At 48.5% G+C, this 18,997-nt stretch overlaps 8 protein-coding genes across 8 annotated transcripts; 5 read left to right on the forward strand and 3 right to left on the reverse strand.

Annotated features, from left to right (window-relative positions):
• Positions 1–330: 330 nt before the first annotated feature.
• Positions 331–2,025, forward strand: N7447_005410 (putative hexokinase Kxk; the record flags this gene model as incomplete). The annotated part of the gene is made up of 5 exons (XM_057229672.1): positions 331–370; positions 422–544; positions 600–625; positions 680–1,087; positions 1,150–2,025. The coding sequence occupies 5 exons, from the start codon at positions 331–333 to the stop codon at positions 2,023–2,025; spliced, it is 1,473 nt and encodes a 490-aa protein (XP_057084762.1).
• Positions 2,026–2,336: 311 nt separating this feature from the next.
• N7447_005411 (uncharacterized protein) lies at positions 2,337–2,780 on the forward strand (the record flags this gene model as incomplete). The annotated part of the gene is made up of 2 exons (XM_057229673.1): positions 2,337–2,578; positions 2,663–2,780. The coding sequence occupies 2 exons, from the start codon at positions 2,337–2,339 to the stop codon at positions 2,778–2,780; spliced, it is 360 nt and encodes a 119-aa protein (XP_057084763.1).
• Positions 2,781–3,377: 597 nt separating this feature from the next.
• On the reverse strand, positions 3,378–5,289 carry N7447_005412 (uncharacterized protein; the record flags this gene model as incomplete). Its single annotated transcript, XM_057229674.1, has 2 exons — positions 3,378–4,183; positions 4,287–5,289. 2 exons carry the CDS (start codon positions 5,287–5,289, stop codon positions 3,378–3,380), a joined length of 1,809 nt encoding a protein of 602 aa, XP_057084764.1.
• A 1,295-nt stretch (positions 5,290–6,584) lies between these two features.
• Positions 6,585–7,286, forward strand: N7447_005413 (uncharacterized protein; the record flags this gene model as incomplete). Its single annotated transcript, XM_057229675.1, has 3 exons — positions 6,585–6,735; positions 6,801–6,869; positions 6,934–7,286. 3 exons carry the CDS (start codon positions 6,585–6,587, stop codon positions 7,284–7,286), a joined length of 573 nt encoding a protein of 190 aa, XP_057084765.1.
• A 1,063-nt stretch (positions 7,287–8,349) lies between these two features.
• On the reverse strand, positions 8,350–12,623 carry jhd1 ([Histone H3]-lysine-36 demethylase; the record flags this gene model as incomplete). The annotated part of the gene is made up of 2 exons (XM_057229676.1): positions 8,350–9,237; positions 9,297–12,623. 2 exons carry the CDS (start codon positions 12,621–12,623, stop codon positions 8,350–8,352), a joined length of 4,215 nt encoding a protein of 1,404 aa, XP_057084766.1.
• Positions 12,624–13,589: 966 nt separating this feature from the next.
• On the forward strand, positions 13,590–14,311 carry N7447_005415 (putative pre-mRNA branch site protein p14; the record flags this gene model as incomplete). Its single annotated transcript, XM_057229677.1, has 5 exons — positions 13,590–13,621; positions 13,767–13,790; positions 13,899–13,955; positions 14,014–14,141; positions 14,211–14,311. 5 exons carry the CDS (start codon positions 13,590–13,592, stop codon positions 14,309–14,311), a joined length of 342 nt encoding a protein of 113 aa, XP_057084767.1.
• A 1,168-nt stretch (positions 14,312–15,479) lies between these two features.
• Positions 15,480–16,922, reverse strand: N7447_005416 (uncharacterized protein; the record flags this gene model as incomplete). Its single annotated transcript, XM_057229678.1, has 4 exons — positions 15,480–15,906; positions 15,962–16,178; positions 16,256–16,486; positions 16,562–16,922. 4 exons carry the CDS (start codon positions 16,920–16,922, stop codon positions 15,480–15,482), a joined length of 1,236 nt encoding a protein of 411 aa, XP_057084768.1.
• Positions 16,923–17,733: 811 nt separating this feature from the next.
• On the forward strand, positions 17,734–18,876 carry N7447_005417 (STIMATE family protein; the record flags this gene model as incomplete). Its single annotated transcript, XM_057229679.1, has 2 exons — positions 17,734–18,165; positions 18,229–18,876. 2 exons carry the CDS (start codon positions 17,734–17,736, stop codon positions 18,874–18,876), a joined length of 1,080 nt encoding a protein of 359 aa, XP_057084769.1.
• Between the last annotated feature and the right edge of the window lie 121 nt (positions 18,877–18,997).

Here is an 18,997-nt window from a genome sequence, read left to right on the forward strand (position 1 = left end):
GAGTGTTTTGTAGAGATCCATAAAATATAACATGGATACAGTCAACGTGCCAAGAGATGGATCTTGTGTCGATCACGACGTTAGCATTGAAGTCATAGGAAGATTTGGTATTTTTGATGTATTTTTTAAGTCTAAGACACAATTTGTAATAAAAATATTTATAGTCCAGAGATATCGCCCCTTGGCTCCAATTGACTTTCCTACTTTCTCTCCGACAGCCAAAACAAGACATCTACAAGTTGCCCCACGTTTTTTTTCCCATATCGTCATTTCCCCCTCCCCAACTTCTTTCCACCTCTTTTTATTTTCCTTATTCAATTCACATTCATCATGGTTGGACTTGGCCCTAAGCACCCGCCGTCCCGGAAGGGTGAGGCTCTTTAAACCCTTGTCCGTAATATTAACTAACTATGTCGTACAGGGTCCATGCAAGAACTGCCCCAGAACTTGTTGGGGCCCATTCAGGACCTCGAGAAGGCTTTCACAGTGGATCGCTCCAAGCTTAAGGAGATTGTCAACCACTTCGTTAAGGAGCTCGAGAAAGGTGAGTCGAGACTGATCCGGAGCTGTCCGATTCCCCGCATCGCTAACAAACATAGGCCTAAGTGTTGAGGGCGGTAACATTGTGAGAGCGACCCCAATCCCCCGCCTACAACATAGACTGACCCTTAGAAAATAGCCTATGAATGTTACCTGGGTCCTGGACTTCCCCGATGGAAACGAGCAGGGAACCTACCTGGCCCTCGATATGGGCGGCACCAACCTACGTGTTTGTGAAATTACCTTGACTGAGGAGAAGAGCGCCTTCGATATCACACAATCTAAATATAAGATGCCCGAAGAGCTGCGGACTGGAACCGCCGAGGAGTTGTGGGAGTACATCGCCGACTGCTTGCAGCAGTTCGTCGAGACCCACCACGCCGATGTAAACCTCGCCAAGCTGCCCCTCGGTTTCACTTTCTCCTACCCCGCCACCCAGGAATACATCGATCACGGTATTTTGCAGCGCTGGACCAAGGGCTTTGATATTGATGGTGTCGAAGGCCAAGATGTTGTTCCCCCTCTGGAGGAGATCCTGAAGAAGCGCGTATGTTTATCCTTGAGATGTTACCTTCCCCATGCAGGTTCAAAAGACTCACAGGGCTACAGGGCCTCCCCATTAAAGTTGCAGCCCTTATCAACGACACCACCGGTACCCTCATTGCATCCTCTTACACCGATACCGAGATGAGGATTGGCTGCATCTTCGGTACCGGCGTTAATGCCGCATACATGGAGAACGCAGGGTCCATACCCAAGCTCGCCCACATGAACCTGCCTCCCGACATGCCCGTCGCCATTAACTGCGAGTACGGAGCCTTCGACAATGAGCATGTGGTACTCCCTCTCACCAAATACGATGAAATCATCGACCGCGACTCCCCCCGCCCCGGCCAGCAAGCCTTCGAGAAGATGACTGCTGGTCTGTACCTCGGCGAGATCTTCCGTCTCGCACTAATCGACCTGGTTGACAACAAGCCCGGCCTGATATTCAACGGCCAGGACGTCTCTAAGCTGCGCAAGCCCTACCTTCTCGATGCCTCCTTCCTCGCCAACATCGAAGAGGACCCCTATGAGAACCTCACAGAAACCTTGGATCTCTTCGAACGCATGCTGGGCATCCGCCCCACCGAGCCAGAGTTGGAGCTAATCCGCCGTCTCGCCGAGTTGATCGGTACCCGTGCCGCTCGCCTGTCCGCCTGCGGAGTCGCTGCCATCTGTACCAAGAAGAACATCGAGTCCTGCCATGTCGGTGCTGACGGCTCCGTCTTCACCAAGTACCCCCACTTCAAGGCGCGCGGTGCCCAGGCCCTGCGCGAGATCCTCGACTGGGCCCCTACCGAGAAGGACAAGGTCTCCATCATGGCTGCCGAGGATGGTTCCGGTGTTGGTGCCGCCGTGATTGCCGCCCTGACACTTAAGCGTATCAAGGCTGGTAACCTCGTTGGTGTCCGCAACATGGCTGACATGCAGACCCTGCTTTGAGTGGGATTGATCTTGTAACGATCGCGACCATCACTGTCATCTGACTCATGACAAAACAAACCTTTACAGATGGGATGGAGTATATCTTTTTGAAATTGTGGTTTATGCCACTTGGTTCGGGGGGTTTGATGAAAGATTTAACGATATATCGATTCTGTGTATGTTTAGCCTTGGAAGGCTCGTGAATAGAATACCTTAGTGCTATTATTCGCTCAACTGTATACTGCAGCCAGTCCACGTGATCTGGATCATCTGCCTCCACACCACATGTGGACATCTCCCATCTCCACCTCTCGTGTCCACTTTACAAAATGGCCGATTCACATCCCGTGTTTAGTCCAGTCTGTCCTATACTCTTCGTCCTGTACCCCGCAGAAAGAACCAGACAGCTGAAAGATTATCTCCCAACAGAAATTGGCCAAGTACAGCGTGTGAACGTGAAAGCTCTCGTCCGCATGTATGAAGGTGGTGAACTGGGTCCACGTTACCTCGGAGACCCATCCGTTTACCTTGAAGGAAAACAGGTTGAGAGAATCTCTGGGAGGATGATTCGGTGCCAAACAATGCAATGAAATGATGCGAGGTATGTTCTTGACCATATACTAGACATTGTATTACACTTACATGGCTCTTTCAGACTGTGTATCAACGCAGAGTGGACCTCGGGAGCACCTCGGGAAAATCTTATGACAAGCGTCGGGCACCACCTTCCTGGTATTGTGCCCCACTGGATGGTTTCGCAGGATGAGGTATAGGAGAATAATCTTTATGCTTGTGTAGTCTTTTTAGCAGTCTTCTCAGATGTTGTTTTTAGATATTATTTTTTATATCTGTTGGGTATTCGTCTCAGTTTTATAGGTAGACACAGAATAAAGCGGATGACCAGGGACTGTGTGTGATATGCCTATGTATATAAAATGTACAGTAGCTATCACATCGGGCCTTCTTATCCCCTCAAACGAAAAATAGTGAAATATGAGTAATATATAATATGAGTATGATTGAATCGTTCTATTATCAAGGTTCATTCTACCTCCCATCTGTGGATTTATGATTGATCTAACTACCCAGCCATCGTAATACTCCAAATATTACATAGGAGATCGGATATGATCTGATGATATGTGGGGGAAAAGGTGCATTTAATATTCATGCAGTAAAGATGTTATAAAGAAACCAGACCTACACCAATGTATAGATAAAGATATAACATCAATATCCGGAGATGATAAATTGGTGATATAAAATATCGGAGCACGACCTACCTACACACGAAGCACACCCCAAAGCAAACAATATATAATCACCGAACCCATCTAGAATCACATATCCGTGGCCTCCCCTAAGCTCCCCTAAACCCCCGAATCCTCCTGCTCAATATCAAAAGCCGCATCATAAGCATTCCAAGAAGCACAATTATCCTCAAGAGCTTTTCGATCAATCAACGGCTCAATCTCACTCTCCCTCTCCAAAAACTGCAACGCAAACCCTTCATCCGTATGCCACCCAATATGACAATGCATAAGCCAGGCCCCGGGATTATCTGTCTCGAACGCAATGAGCAAAAACCCGTTCCCAGCCAACATCGCTGTATCCCTCCGCGGCGGATTATTAGTCGCAACACTCCCATTCCACGGATTCAACCCCTGCGCCAGAACAAAGAAATCATGCCCGTGCAAATGAATCGGGTGCGTCACCGGGAAACTCGTATTGATCATGAGGTAGACCCATTCGTGGGGCCGTGGCAGCTCAATCACTCCACTCGATAATGTGAAGTTGGGCGTGATTTCGTTGTTGAAGAGCTGCAGTAAGGTTGGGTCTTCCCAGAGGACTTGCATCGTCGTGCTGTTGAGGTACCAGCGGAAGAGGTTTGCGTTGTTGCGCCCGAGTGTCACGTCTGTTAGGTTGTTCCAGTCTGCGGTTGAGACGGTCTTGGGGACTTGCGGAACTAGGCTGGAGGCGGGCTCATCGACGCATTCATCCGTGAAGACGTAGGGTTTTGTTGTGGGTATGCGGGGACGATTGCCATAGTAGAGGATTCCTTTTATGTTATTTGGGTTTGCATTTTCCGAGCAAGCTTCTTGGGGAATCGCGCGGATCCAGAATGAGTCGGAGATTTGACGTTTGTTTGCTGTTACAATCACGTCGTAGCGTTGGCCTGTGGGTGTTTTCTTTTGTTAGTTGGAACTTTTTTAGTTTAGAGGAGGGTTGGAGTTAGGGCTAGGGGGAGTTGACATCAAAAAGTAAAAATAGCAACGAACCCATTCCGATATCGATATGATCTGCCGTAAACGGCTTGATTGGCACAAAGTCCGCCGCAATAACAGTCAGTGTATGGTTATCAACCATGAACTTCCAGTGCGTATCAACAGCTGAATTAACAATCCTCAACCGATACGAAGACCCCTGATCAACCTTCATATGGAACCGCTGACCCGTAGAGTTGGTACCATTACCAAAGACGTTCGTCCCGTTGATTAGGCCGGTATCCAAAGTCGGCGGACCAATGGTCTGAGCTTCCAAGTACAGCTCATCGACAGTGGGATGCGACCAGTCCGCCAGGAACAGACTGCCTTTATCGACATCGTAGTTGGCCGTAGCAGGGCCATTAATCACAATCCCACCAAACACACCCTCCCACGCCTGCAGTCCAATGTGAGAATGGTACCACGATGAACCATACTGCACGGCTCGCCATTTATAGGTTATGGTTGAGCCCGGCGCGGTGGGACACTGCGTGATGGAGACCACGCCGTCATTTCCGTTGGTGTAGTTCTGTCTGATCCCGTGCCAGTGGATGCTCGTGCCGTTGTGGGACCTGTGTAGGCTGTTCTTGACGTGGATCACAACCCAGTCACCCCAGTCTGCGAAGATCGTTGGGCCGGGGATTGTACCGTTCACGGCCATCACCGGTCGACGGAAACCATCTGGTGCGGCCATTAGCTCTTCGAGGTTGAGCCAATATTCCCGTGTTACGCCTGTATTTGGTACTATCTGGGTGTAGTCGGTGTTGACGTCGTATTGGCACCATTTGGACCGTGTTCGTGGCGTGTTGCCCGCACAGGGTCTTCCTGTTGGCTTGGTGATCTTGGTGATGGTTTTGGTTTTGGTACTGGTTGTCTTGGTGGTGGGTCTGCCCTTGGTTGTTGTCATGGGTCTGTGGTATTGTGGCTGGATATTCACTTCACTGGCTGGATCCCCCGGAACGGCGGTGACCGAAGCACTCAGGCCGAATACCAGGAGAAGAAGAGCTTGGAGCTTCATAGCTGCCAGTTCTACCCACGTAGGGCACTTTTGCGTCACGAGTATAGCTCTATCTAGAGCTCGAGAGAGACCAAAAAGCTTCGAGTTTAAGAAAGGTGGGATTTGCTGCTGATACACAAACAAGAGACCTGTCCTCTATTTAAGCCACTATCTTATATATGATAACGTACCGCACGACACGAGCGGGGAGATTTGGCCAAGACCAAAAACGCCATGTTTCTTTTCACGGGGTGTCCTGCATTCGTACCTCGCTAGCATACCTCACTAGGATATGCCGGGCAGCCCTACCGGCGATGCCGTGAGAAACAGAATCTTGTGTTACGCATGACGACCTGATAGACGAATAGCCATAGCGAAGAGTTATCGTCATCGTCCAGCTCGGGTGTTGAGGCTATGTCTTCAGTGGATACCAGAATGATAAGTTCAATGCGCCTCGTATCCACGTCAGGGACCGTCCACCATTCAAACCATCAGAAGATGGTCAGCTCAGGGGTCTTCCTAGCGGCTGAATTAATGTTACACTGTCTATCAGAACATGTGCGAACTGTGGACATTGCAGGTGGCTGCTTTTCTCTCGTAAGAGTACTATTGAGAAGATCGATAGCCTGGATTTCCACCGAACTAGGGCTATGTATTTGTCAAATTGTCAAAGTAAAATGCCAAAGAGCTACTGACGGAGATTGACAATCGGGAATATTCTCTAGTTCGATCGCCGTCAGATTGGCTTGCAGGTCTTGCATTAGGGTTATGCTCCCCGACACGCGGTCCTGTTTTATGTTGGTGTAACTGTTCTCAGCCTACATGTATATACGAGCGTAGGTATCCCACGTGTGGATCTCGGAAACTAGTATCGCATAGATGTTTCTGTTTTGAATCAGCTGGTTTGTCCAGGATTGTCAATTCTTGCGAGCGTTGACGCATCACATGGATGGTGAGTGGACGATCAATCTGACTATTGGGGTTGTAATAGCTGGGATCTGGATCCTGATATGGAACACAGCCAGATGACGACAATTTGCTTTTTGACTGGGATCTTGGTCTCATTGTCAGCTCGTATTAGTCCAAATCACAAAACGGGGCTTTGGGTCCTAATGTCGGGAAATGAAGAGAATTATCGATGGAAACCACATATGTCATTGGATAGCCCCTAGTGCGCTGCCTGCTTCTAATTTCTAATTACATCAACTGTTATCTCATCGAATATGCCCTCGTGACTCTTTCTTATTCTATAAGTTTTGCTCAATCCTGCCCCGGTACACTGAGGTGTACACCCCGTATGACTTGTTCATTGCAAGATGCTATCCCTTTCTATTCTTCCCTTTCTAGCCTTTGGGCTCATCTGTTCTGCAAAGCCACTTGAAAAGCGACAGACAACCGACACCACTTCCTTCAAGCTGTATGCGTATGGCCCAGACATTAGCGGACTGCCCATCTTCTATTTGAACGGTATCTCAGCCCTTCTAAACCCGCAAAATAACAGTATTGACTGATTTATATCACTTTGACAATAGGTACTGCCCATGTTGCAGATGTATCCAAAGTAGGCGCAACGACAATGGCCGCAATGACCCCAGTCAACTGTAAGTGCCCAAGATCTCCACTTGATGAGAAAACCACAAGGATCTACAGCTAACCATGTAACAGTCACTGCCTCCACTGATGGGTCGAACACCTGGACGGCACATCCCAGTTCTACCGAGAGCGTTACCACTCTCTCGACCAATACCAATAAACTGTGTCTAGACCAGGGCAGTACAAACTCCAACCCAGTCGGATTTACTGGAACAACATCGAGGGAGCAGACAAACCAGCTCAGCAATGTGTGGTCCCTGTATGGGAACTACGTCCTAGTCACTGTGAGCGGGGCCAACTTTTACGCGAGACAAACCGAGGACGGCTTGTACTCTCTACTTTGGAGTATCTCAGCTGAGGCGATGACGGATACTATACCGCTAGTGCTACGGACCGCTGAGCCGGCGACGGAATCTGTGACCTGAGCTGACCTGGGGTCGGATAGGTTGCCCAGGTAGATATCCTGGATTTGGTGGTGCACGGGGTCTCTATAAACGCAGGCAGCGGTATCGTATGTGGTGGCGTTGTAGTGAATCGATCTCGGCTCTGCTCACCCGGAGATTGTGTTGAATACGATATAGTGCAGCTAGTAATGCGCTATCGCGTATCATCTCTTTATGTTGTCTTGGCTGCATTGTGGGGGAGGGGAATACAAGGGTTACCAAGCGATTACTTCTATATATGACATATAGTATGCACTCGCTGATTCCAAAACACTAGTCCCGCATTCTTTAATTGTCCGACATAGTCCAATTGGAAATATATACCTCGCTAGCACTGATGGCATTTGGGCTTTGGGCCGTAACAATATCTAGTTCTTTGGATTTTGGATTGGGACTTATAGTTGAAATTGCTGAATATGGCAATGAAAAGCAGGAAAACAAAAGATGAATCGATATACATCTATGATATACAAGTATTAGCCACTGGATCATCGGGCAACTAACACGAGAACTCAGCAAACATATCAAAGAACATAGATTCAAGAAGTTGCTACATAGCCCTATTGCTGATATATGCATGAGGGTAACGCAGAGTTGTCTCAGACAAATGGAAAAGAAGTACATATGCGAGACTGTTGCATAAAACACCTCGTTGCTGTGCGCAGCCGAAGGGGGAGAGAAAGCCCAACAAAAGATTAGCAAGCAAAGTGTTGGTTGTGAAGAGGCCCCGGCATAAAAAAAAAAGAATCCACAGGGAATAAAATAGAATAAAGAAAAAGACTAGGGATAAAAGGTGAAATCAGGCCTAGAAAGGCAAAGCAAGGCAAAGAAAAGCATCTGATGCAACAATTGATATCAAAAGCCAAAACTCCCCAGTTCTCCCAGACCCAGAAAACGCCAGAAAATAACATGAAATAACGTGATGCTTGAAAAATAAACACCGGATTTCCCATCCCGAGCGAGCCCTTGATAAATTGATATCCCGAACAAAAAACATAATGAACCATTCTACATCTTTCATCTGTACCGGATGCCTTCTGCGAAACTAAACTCTCGTTGATCGTTTCCGCAGACCAAATTCTTGTTCTTGTAGCTCTCGTATCAAACGAAGACTTTCCTCGTCTGCATCTTCGTCTCCAGTGATGTGATGAGTATGCTTGTGCTGACGTGGAGATAGTGATGTAGGGGCGTGACGATGGAAATGCTTTTCATACATCGGAGAGCTCTTTTTCGCGTGTGAAGACGAGGGACGTGATGAAGGCTTTCTTGTTGATGCTGGAACAGGAGTAGTCTTGCGTGCCCCGATAGTCGAAGACGTGACTTGTGCCGCTGGCTTCGGAGCCCGGGCTGTACTTGCATCGGGCGCGAACCGATCGACGTGCCGAGGTTGGCGAGATGAATGTCGAGAGCTAGAGTTGGGTGTGTGGAGAGCAGTTGACACTTCGCCTTCCACAGACTGTACGGCATCTCCCTCTTGGACCCCATCCATCTCGTCAGCCAGCGACGTGGGCGGTGACACCAAGGAGGTGTTTGGCTTGGACGAAGACACAGGCACGGAATTTAAATCTTTTGCATCCATAGATTCGGCCTGAAAAGTAGGTGCAGGTGGTGGTGATGCGTACAGAGCTTGGGTTTGATGTGCCTCATTTGCCTCAGGCAGATGCTTACCCGAGTCAATTTGACTCAAAGGCTCGTGATCATAAGCATGCATCAGGTCGCCTTGCCTCATCAGTTCATCGCCATCATGATCGAAGAATACTGCAGGCTGTGTCATGGGTGATGTGCTCTCCTGCTTTGCCTTTTTGGCTGTGGTAGGCAGGTCATCTTCTTCAGCAAGGCGTGCTCGTTTAGCGGAAGCATTCGCACGAGGTTTAGAGCGCTCCTGAGCCTTGATTGGATCGATCCGACCGTACTCATCGTGAATGCAACGGCGCTAGTATTAGGTCAGTAACCGGAAAAGGAGCAAAATATGTCTTCGGGGGTACCACAAACCTTGCTCTTCCGACAATCATCGCACGCCTTGCTGCGCCCCTTTTTTCCTCCATTGGTTCCGTCAGGGCTCACATCAATGAGACGATTGGCGGCTATTGTAGAGTTGCCCATGACCGCGGATTGGAATCTTGCCGAGTTTTCAAATCGTTCCAGGTCAACAAGCTGCCCGTTATTTTGGAACCCAGTCTGTGATGCAATCGCTGCCAAAGAATTCAAAGCAGACACAGCATCCTGGGCCAACGAGGACGGCGTGCTCACCCCAGAGCCGGGTGTGAAGGCATTGACTGCGACTTGTCCGTTAAGCACTAGATCACCAGGTTCATCTTTATGTCGGCATCGAATGCGTCGTTTGCGACAGGCGTCACATGCAACTCGCTTGGGGCCAAGACCCGAGGCTCGTTGCACAGCCCGGGGCTTGGGTGTAGCAATATCTTTGATGCTTGTTTCTGGAGCAACACTGAATGGTGCCGGTGTTGCACTTCCATCAGACTGTGCATAAGAAAGGCTGCTGGATGGGGGATTCGGGGTTGCAGGGGCCTCTTCTGAAGGCCACTGGACCGCCTGTCTTTCGGCATAGGTGCGCTGGCTATCGACATTGCGCTCGGATCGGCGGCTTGGCCGTCCTGCGGGCTTCTTGTCTGTAATAGAAACCTTGGGATTACTTTCGATGACGCCAGGTCGAGTCCAGAGGGGTGCCTTTTCGTTTCCACGTTTCCAGGCGACCCAAATTCCGAACTTTCTGATCATGTCCACAGGATCTCCCGTGATTTTGGGAATGGACCTTCTGACAGCGTTTCGAACGTCCATGGAGATGACTCCATCAACTGTATAGCCACCCGCAATGAGTGCGGTCCGTAGCAAATACTTAGTTAATTCAAGTAGGCCTTCCAACTCCGCCTGGGAATAAAAGCGTGCATTATGATGGGGAGAACCTGGAGGTTCTTGGTTGGCGCGTTCTCCAAACTCGTAATAAATTGGATATTGGCGATGGAACCGATAGTTCTCATCCTGCATGAATGCTTCCATCACATTTGGCGGTACAGGGTCATCCTCCAGATACTTTTGAGCCGTATACCACTGGATCTTTTGGAAGAAAGGGTATCGGAACTTCTTGGGGACTTTGGTCTCCTTTTCGATGTTGAGGATCTTGATTTGCATTCCGTAGTTCAGTCTGGTCAAGAAGTTGCCACCAATAACCAAACTGTTTTCTGGGGTCCAAACTGCATGAATCCAGCCGGACGGGATCAGCATGGTGTCTCCCTCGGAGAGATCCACACGATAGCATTCCTTGGTCTGGTCTCCAAGGAAAATAGAGTCCTGGGCGGGAGAGTTGCACCACTCCTCGTACTTCTTGAGGTGTTTGTCTTTGGGAGGAATGAAGAAGAAAGTCTTCTTGCCCTTGAGGATATGGTAGTACACTGAAGATCCTCCGAAGTCGATGTGAAAGTCGGTATAGCAGTCTGCAACTGACATCAGGCAGTAGAATTGAACTTTGGGATATTCGCCAATTGCTTTCAGTTCCTCTGGCCACACAGCATCTTGCAAATCCAAGTCACGCACAACCTTCGGTCGCCGGATAAGTCTGCCAAGTTTGCTCTGCGATACCTCCAAGCTGATGACATTCCTGACAGGCTTGTCCTGCTCATTGCTTTCATAGTAATCGGCCCATTTCTGCATGTTCCACCTCTTGTCCTCTCCCTGCTGAGACTTGACATCGATCACTTCAACTCTTTCGTCGGGTCCGTAAAGCTCCGCCACAGCACGGACAGTGAGGCCCCGTGGAATGACCATACCCAAGAGGTCTTGGCCACAATCGACTATTTCTTCAATATGGGTCTCTTGTTCGGGGTGGTTCTCGAGAAGATCATCGAACATCTCTTGAGACGAAGCCTCCTGTACTAGAGATTCGTAATCTGGATTCCCCGAGGAAACAGGTTCGCGGGAGTTCCAGCAGGCAGGTATAACGATAGGCTCCGTCCACCCGTTTCCTCGTTCGAAATATTCCGCTGTGACCAGCTCAGGCTTCATTCGGGGGAAATTCTCAGGCTGAAATTGAATCTTTCCTTGACGAATGGGCTCGAGATAGTGATGTTCCAACGAGTCAGTGGCAGCTTTGACAAGGCCTTGGTTCAGGCCTGCGTAGTCAATAGCTGTTCGGGCGCGCGAGGACTTGCGCACAAAAGTTGTTTGGCCATAAACTGATCGACATGGCCGGCAGATAAACTTGTCGACTGTGCGGACCTCTCGATCATTCTTGAAGCCCGCGCAAATGATATGGAACCATCGTTTGCATCCATCGCAACTGATCCATGTGTCTTCATCTTGTTCCTCGGTTTCAACTGGGATGCGCACTAGATGACATGCTCCGCAGCTTGCTTGATTGGTATCACCCTCTTCCTCTCCCATTTTTGGTGGAATGGGGAGGGACTTTTGCGGGAATTGAGGTTCCTGAGGATCGGCCGGAGGATGGACCCCATAAGCAGTATGATGAAGCGTATCAACTGGTTGCAGGACTTTGCCTTCGTGTTCGTCCTCCCAAACAATTGGTGGGAGAGTGCCAGAGCTAGTAGTTGGACGGATTCCACGAATAGCAGAACGGGATATGAAGGCCGACCCGTCAGAGCGAGAGCGCATGCGGGCATAAGGCATATCCTCGGAATTGTGGCTCATCCTGACATCGCCGTGGCCTGAATGTCCAACGGCAGGAAACCCAACTCGAGCTTGACGAATCGCGTCGCCTGCGTAGTGATGGAAGGTTTCGTCGATGCTGACTCGTTTTGCATGGTTACTCGGGTGGAAATTAGTAGGCCGCGCGAGATTGAGTAAAAGCTCTGCATCGGTTGTCATGCTTTCAAGCCCGGCTGGGTGTGGGTTTTCTGTCAGCATTCCTGGGCCCGGGCGGTAGGGTGAGGGATGTCTCGCCGACCGCGCCCGCTTGGCTGGTCGTTCAGACTCTGCGGAGTCGGGTGGAAATAAGGGTATTGTCGACGGAAGGCTGGGGGAAGGCGGATTGGGAGGGAGGGATGCGAAGGTTGGACTCGTTGCGAGGGCGATCGTCGCAAGTGTGTCGATAGTCGAGCTTGAGCGGCCATGGCCCGATCGCTGATGCGAACCACCTTCTGCGGCGACATGTCGATTGTGATTCGAAGGACGCTGATCGCGATCAAGACTGGCAGCTCGGGGAGGGTCGCGGCTGGCCCAAGAGGAGTGAAAATCGGTGGTTGTGGATGGAGTGATGGGCTCGACAGCGCGGAGAGGAGGGGACGGAGTACGGTACTGCGGCGGGCGGCCGCCGATGGGATTCGCGAATGATGCCGCGCTCATCATTCTCGCAACGCGGTGGAAGTATAGGTTAAAGAAAATTGAAGATGGAGAGTCGGAGATGCGAAAAGATGCGCTTGCGGTAGGTGGGTGCAAAGCGGGGATACTGGACCACACGGGCTAGCGAGAGGCCGGCGCAGGCGAAGGGAATGTCATTCCTGGCAGGAGATCATGCGCAAGACGGACCGCAAGTATATGATTGATATCTGATGAAAGATTGAGGGCGAAGTAGGTGGTCGACGGTAGTCGCGGAGCGTTGAGGGGGTTCGAATCGAGCGGCGGGAGGACAAAGGCGCCGAGAGTCGCGCCGCAGCCTGCGGGCAGGTAGGGAAGGGAATCGAATGAGATCCAGTAGCCAGGAATTGTTTCCTGTCAACTGGATGGACTTTAACAAGTCTGCGAATGGATGAAGCGCCGAAAGCGAGAGAGGAGCGGATGAGTGCGAGGTGTTAAGGCGAAGGAGGAAGCGGGAGTCGAGTAGCAACTTTGAAGGTATGTATACGGTACAGCTGCGGGCTCCTACATTACGTTTGTGTCCTATCACTTTTACTAGAAAGCTTTGAGTTGTATATAAAGAATATAAAGATCAAAAAGCACTCATTGCAACATGCGATAGTGTTTACTTGGTTGTTTCCCCCCGTGCTCAATTCTCTGTAGTCCAAAGGAAGTTGGCGACGCCGAGAACGTCCGTCTTGATAATACAGTCCGATACCATCACAGTACCATCACGTGCTAGATTTGGCAGATCACCACACTCATTCTTATCACATGACTTGGTCACATACGGTTTAAGAACCAACTGCCACTAAGCCGGGATAAGTAAGCGTACCGCCAAGACAAACCTCGTGGTTGTTCTTGTGCCTTGCTCTGATCTTCTGCCTCTTCGCTACTCCAACCTGCAACTGATACCTTGCGTATCTTTCTTGTCAACACTTTCATCCAACATCTTCTAGGACTCTCTCGCCTCTGAGAATGAGCCGAAAGCTCGCCCCCGAAGCCAATCGGTATGTGAGAATACTTTTTCTATGCCCCTCCCCCGATTCTCGGCACAAGTGCCATTTCGCCATCAAATGCTTGATTGTTGGGTCTAGGAGATCCCTGACATCTTGAAGTGACTAGCGCTAACCTCTTTTTTTTCTGCTTTTACAGGATTCTCTTCGTCAAGAACCTCAAGTATGTACCTGAATTTCGCCGCTTTGCACCGGCCCGCTTTCCCGGCGGATCAGCCCTACAACTCGCCATTTGCAATCGCGATCGGATCGCTGACATCTTTCTCAACAGCTATAACGTAACAGCCGAGCAACTGTTCGACCTATTTGGCAAATTTGGACCCATTCGGTAAATAGTCACCCATGGTCTCGTGTTAGAACCCGATCTAATACCATCTCATTTGCAGGCAAATTCGCCAGGGTATCGCCAATACCTCTAAGGGAACCGCATTCGTTGTTTACGAAGACGTCCACGACGCCAAGCAGGCATGCGATAAGCTCAATGGTTTCAACTTCCAGAACAGATACTTGGTTGGTACGTACTGCATATGGATCAAATGAGCATCAGGCATTCTTTGGAGATGACTAACTTTGGGTGTTATAGTCTTGTATCATCAGCCAGAGAAGATGGTCCGTACGAAAGAGGACATTACGGAAAGGCAGGAGAATTTAGAACGGCTCAAACAGCAACACGGGATAGAATGATGTGACGAATTCTTTTTCTCTTCCCTCTGCTAGCATTTAGCTGTGCATGGTATTGCAACGGCTCTACTATTCAATCGCGGCTTGGTTGAGGGGTTTCCGGCGTTTTTTATTCCCTGGGGTTTTTTTTCTTATTTCAGAGGGTTTGATGGTGGGCGAGGCTGGTTCTGGTCGTCATATATTGACCCAGAAATGATGTGAACAACACGCCGGCGAGATCTGATTTCTTCTTATGTTTATTCTATTTAACCATTATTACTATTACTCTCTTCGTCAATTCGACCCTCCACTTTGCTCCAACATCCTCTGTGCTATGGCTAGGTGCTGAGTATATAGGTTCTTCTGAATGTCACACTGGAAGCGACAACGTGTCGAATCTTGAGCTATTTCGATCATCTGGATTTACAATATCAAGCTAAAACCGGGGCCTAGCTATTTACGTCAGGCGCATCACTGATACCCACTCTTATACAGGGGATTCTAAGCTTGGCATCAACTTACCTAGGTCACTGTTTCCTCTGCCGGGTCTTTCTATCTTAGCTGCCGCTTTTACGAGGGCGCTCAGAGTCAGGCTGGGTAAATTTCAGTCCGGGCTCAGACTTGGTGATTGTGCTTGAATGCTCACTGATTACTCAGACTGATCATAGGAATCTATTGAGCACTCAATCCATGCTCAATCCATGCCTAAAGGAGCACTTTGCCCCACAATATTGTTTATTTTGCGATCATTTTTTTATGGCCCTCACTTCTCACCATGGCCCGATTTCTAGAAGTACACGATCTTCTAGTCTTGTTCCCCTCTCAAAAATAACGCACTGATACACGATGACGTAAAATTGGAAGGCACCGACCTTATCTATAACGAGACGACGCCTAAATTACTGAATTAAAACTCTTCTTTTCTATAAAAGAAGAAATCGCCGGAGAGAAGCGCTATAAATAATTGATAGAGAGCGGCTATATTTTCGGCGCTTATATAAAAGATGATTCTATCCGAGAGAAAGATAAACGGTTACCTAAGACCAAGAAGATAACTAACTAACTATAGTTAACTATGGATAGTTAAGACATGATAAGGCTGCATAAGCGGCAGACAATTCTTATAATAATACAAATAAAAATAAATAACCGGTCGAAAGAAGTAAAGTACAGGGATATCATCGAGTCGAAACTAGCCGCCTTGTTCGCCTGTGAGAAGCAAGCTTGAATTGAAGATTTTTCTCATCTCGTAGGAGGTAGGAATGAAAGTGTTTACCGTAAGCGGCGCCGCAACCTCAAAATCGATAAGAGTCACAGCCCTGCTCTCTCTTGCATATAGAACATTGTGCTTCCCAGGGTCGTCAAGACGAATAGATATTTCACGAAGCGCGTGGATAGCCTTTAAACATTCGTTTTCAATGTAGGCTCGCTCAGCTACATTAAGCATATACCAGATATCAGAGAGTCGCTCCCCCTCCCGGTATTCCATAATAATCACGTAACCTGCCGGAAATAGACTCGAGCATACCACTTGTCTTGCAATACACTTAGGGAAAAGATAACATCCAGCCGGGTGGGCTGTTTCTAGGCGATGGTAAACACCGGCTTCATTATCAAATCTAGTTATATAAAGGCCATTAGCTAAGCCCAATAATAGAACACGGCGTAACCCACGGTGCATCTAAGTCAGGTATCCAGCATTTTAGTACTCGTCGAACTCCATTTATTTCTGCTAACCACACCGCCTTTTCCCGGTTGTCGGGAAGTGACATTTGTTCCACGCAGTTAATAATCACAGGTGTTGTGGTGCTACATTCAATAGCCACGCTAGTCGGTGTGATAGTCTGGGGGGTGCCTAGGGGAGGTAAATCTTGGACGAAGAAGGCATAGCCTTTCTGATGCTGGAAGCCTGGAAATACCTCTTAACTTTTATATATGTTAGCAGCTACCCGTATATCTAAAGTTCACCTAGATAGGCACTTGCCATTATCGCCGTGTTAGGGTCACTTTCATGGTAATTTGGATCTAACCTGGACAGAAGACAAAATCCAAAGAACATTTCTCGGAGGGACGGGCCTTGACAATCATATCCGATGGGCCGTGAGAGGAGGTACGAAAGGTCGCTAGCTCTCTTAATAAACACAATGAAGTTATACGTAGTCAAAAAGGCGTATCTGACCCGTGCCATTCGCATTTGGGCTGTAACTTGTCCGAGAAATGAGAAGGGTTAGCCGGGATTAAGTGATGATATGAGTCAGTAATAAGGGTATATACCAATCAGAGTTTCTAAGCGAGGGTGTGGGTTTGGACAATTGATTTCCATTTCGTGGAAATTCACTGTCCAGGGTGTCTTAAACTCGCCAACCATAGAAGTGCCGCCAAGAGAAGCAGAGGATTCTGGATTCACAACGAGACCGAAAGCGATATCTGGGATAACTCTATCAGAGAAGGTGAGAGCTTGGATATCAGCGAATCGTACGGAGTGCATTTCAGACAGCGGCATCAATGCTTGAATAACAGGATCGCAAAGGTTTCGTACGAATCTTCCGGAAAGACCGAGTTCACTGCCCACAACATAGTTTTCAGACTCATTGTTGATAGGGACTTGATGCGTGAATGGTGTCGAGTGAAACATTTAGGTCATAACGTCTTGCACAAACGAGGCCCAGTGTCCCATATACCCCAAAGCCACACGGTCATTGTGAATAGACGGGTGCGTTATGCCACCATTTCGTAGTAAGGGTGCTAAAGGGCGAGCCAGCTGTAATCGAGCGGGTTCCATGTTGTGTCGGTTAAGAGGAGCATGTGTTGAAGACAGAAGATTGGAGAGTGCAGAAGAGTCGAGGCCCTGTGGCCCATGTATGCGGTCACGTGTCAACTGATTTTGAGCCTAACTTTGGAATGCACGTTGAGAAAAGAGTTCAAGAGTAAGGCGTTCCGCCTGGTCGAGGACGAAGAACTGAACGAGTAACAAGAACGGCTTTTACGTGGAGTCAATCATACGTGAAGATAACTTCAATTATTAGGACTAAGTGTACAAGTGGAAGAATAAATTATTAGGACTAAGTGTACAAGAGGAAGAATAAGTTGGGAGGCATAGATCAAATTAGCCGTCCCGTGCAAAACCTTGGAAGGGAAATGCCATCTTGTCGATCCTGCGGGGACCCTGACACCGCCTAGGACCGCGAGTGGAATCGCCATCACGTTCTTTTCCCTTTCTTTTTACCCTCAGGAAGAACTACTTTTCAATTCAGATCGTTTCTTATTTATCTATTCTGATTCATTGCTACTCATTTCGATGTCACGCGTATGACGTCCGGCTCAGACGTCTCCGCCTTTGACCAACCTTCCGAGGTTACTAGCTTACTATTACCATCTGGCTTCCAGCATATGTCGCGTTCCACCTGCGCTTTCTCACCATCTTACTGGTTTTACCAGACTAAGAAATGATGGGCGACACGACCGGCTCATTGGCTTCGATAACCACGACCACGCTTATCGCTGCTACCGGCACCCTAGCTATTCCAACCCCCTCGAGTGTACACACACTATACTATCATGCAGCAAATTCTTCAAGCCCAGGGCAGGATTCAAATGACGAAGGAGGAGAATGCAAGCTACTTGGTCCATTCTCTGTATTTGTGCAGATTGCTCTTGGTGGCCTCGCATTATTATCTCTAGTCTTTAAGAGATGGAGAGAACGACCACAGCGCCCGGTGAAGGTTTGGGCCTTTGACGTCTCAAAACAAGTTTTCGGATCGGTGATGCTTCACATGCTAAATCTTGTCATGTCGATGTTTTCAGCGGGCCAGCTAGAGATTCGAAACTCGTACAAGCCGAACCCATGCTCGTTCTACTTACTAAACCTAGGAATCGACGTGCGTTTCTACCGATATTGCTTTGATTTCTTCTGAGGAGCTGCTGGCTAACTGATGGAATAGACTACTCTCGGTATCCCCATTCTGATCCTCCTTCTCCGTGTGCTCAATTATTTGGCATCATACACACCTCTTGCAAACCCACCAGAATCGATAGAGTCAGGAAATTATGGCCAGCCTCCACGGGTAACATGGTGGCTCAAACAGGCCATCGTTTATTTCATGGGATTGCTCGGCATGAAGATATGTGTCTTCTTCCTCATCCAGCTCTTACCTTTCATTGTCAAAATCGGCGACTGGGCTCTAAGATGGACAGAAGGCAACACTGCTGTCCAGATCTTCTTCGTCATGCTTCTTTTCCCAGTCATCATGAATGCCATACAGTATTATATTATCGACATATTTATCAAGAAACCAGTCTCGCAGTACGCGGTGGATGACACGATTAGAGATGCTGCCACAGATGACGATGCTGACCGTCGGGAGGCTCTTCTTGCCGACGAGACATATTCAACTGATTCCGACGACGAAGAATCTGGAAAATCCCCGAGAACCACCTCACAGCCGAAGGCTACTGCAGACGCTCTCGCACTCCAAGAATCCGAGCATTTACTTCCCGAGGATCACAATCCTGTTCCTCCATATGAACCTCCGAGCTCGAGTAGTGGTGGTGATGAACCTGGCCCAAAAGCCAGTTCAACACATGACTGAATATTACTTTTGTTTGGGCTTTGGAAATTTCATATTTGCTTTGTTATGGTGTTACTAGTGATTTTTAACGTGTATACGATTATTTCGTTCTTTGCATATTAGTATGACCATTACATATCAT

The sequence above is a fragment of the Penicillium robsamsonii genome, assembly GCF_028829455.1.
Source record: "Penicillium robsamsonii strain IBT 29466 chromosome Unknown utg000003l_segment0_segment0, whole genome shotgun sequence".
NCBI lineage: Eukaryota > Fungi > Ascomycota > Eurotiomycetes > Eurotiales > Aspergillaceae > Penicillium > Penicillium robsamsonii.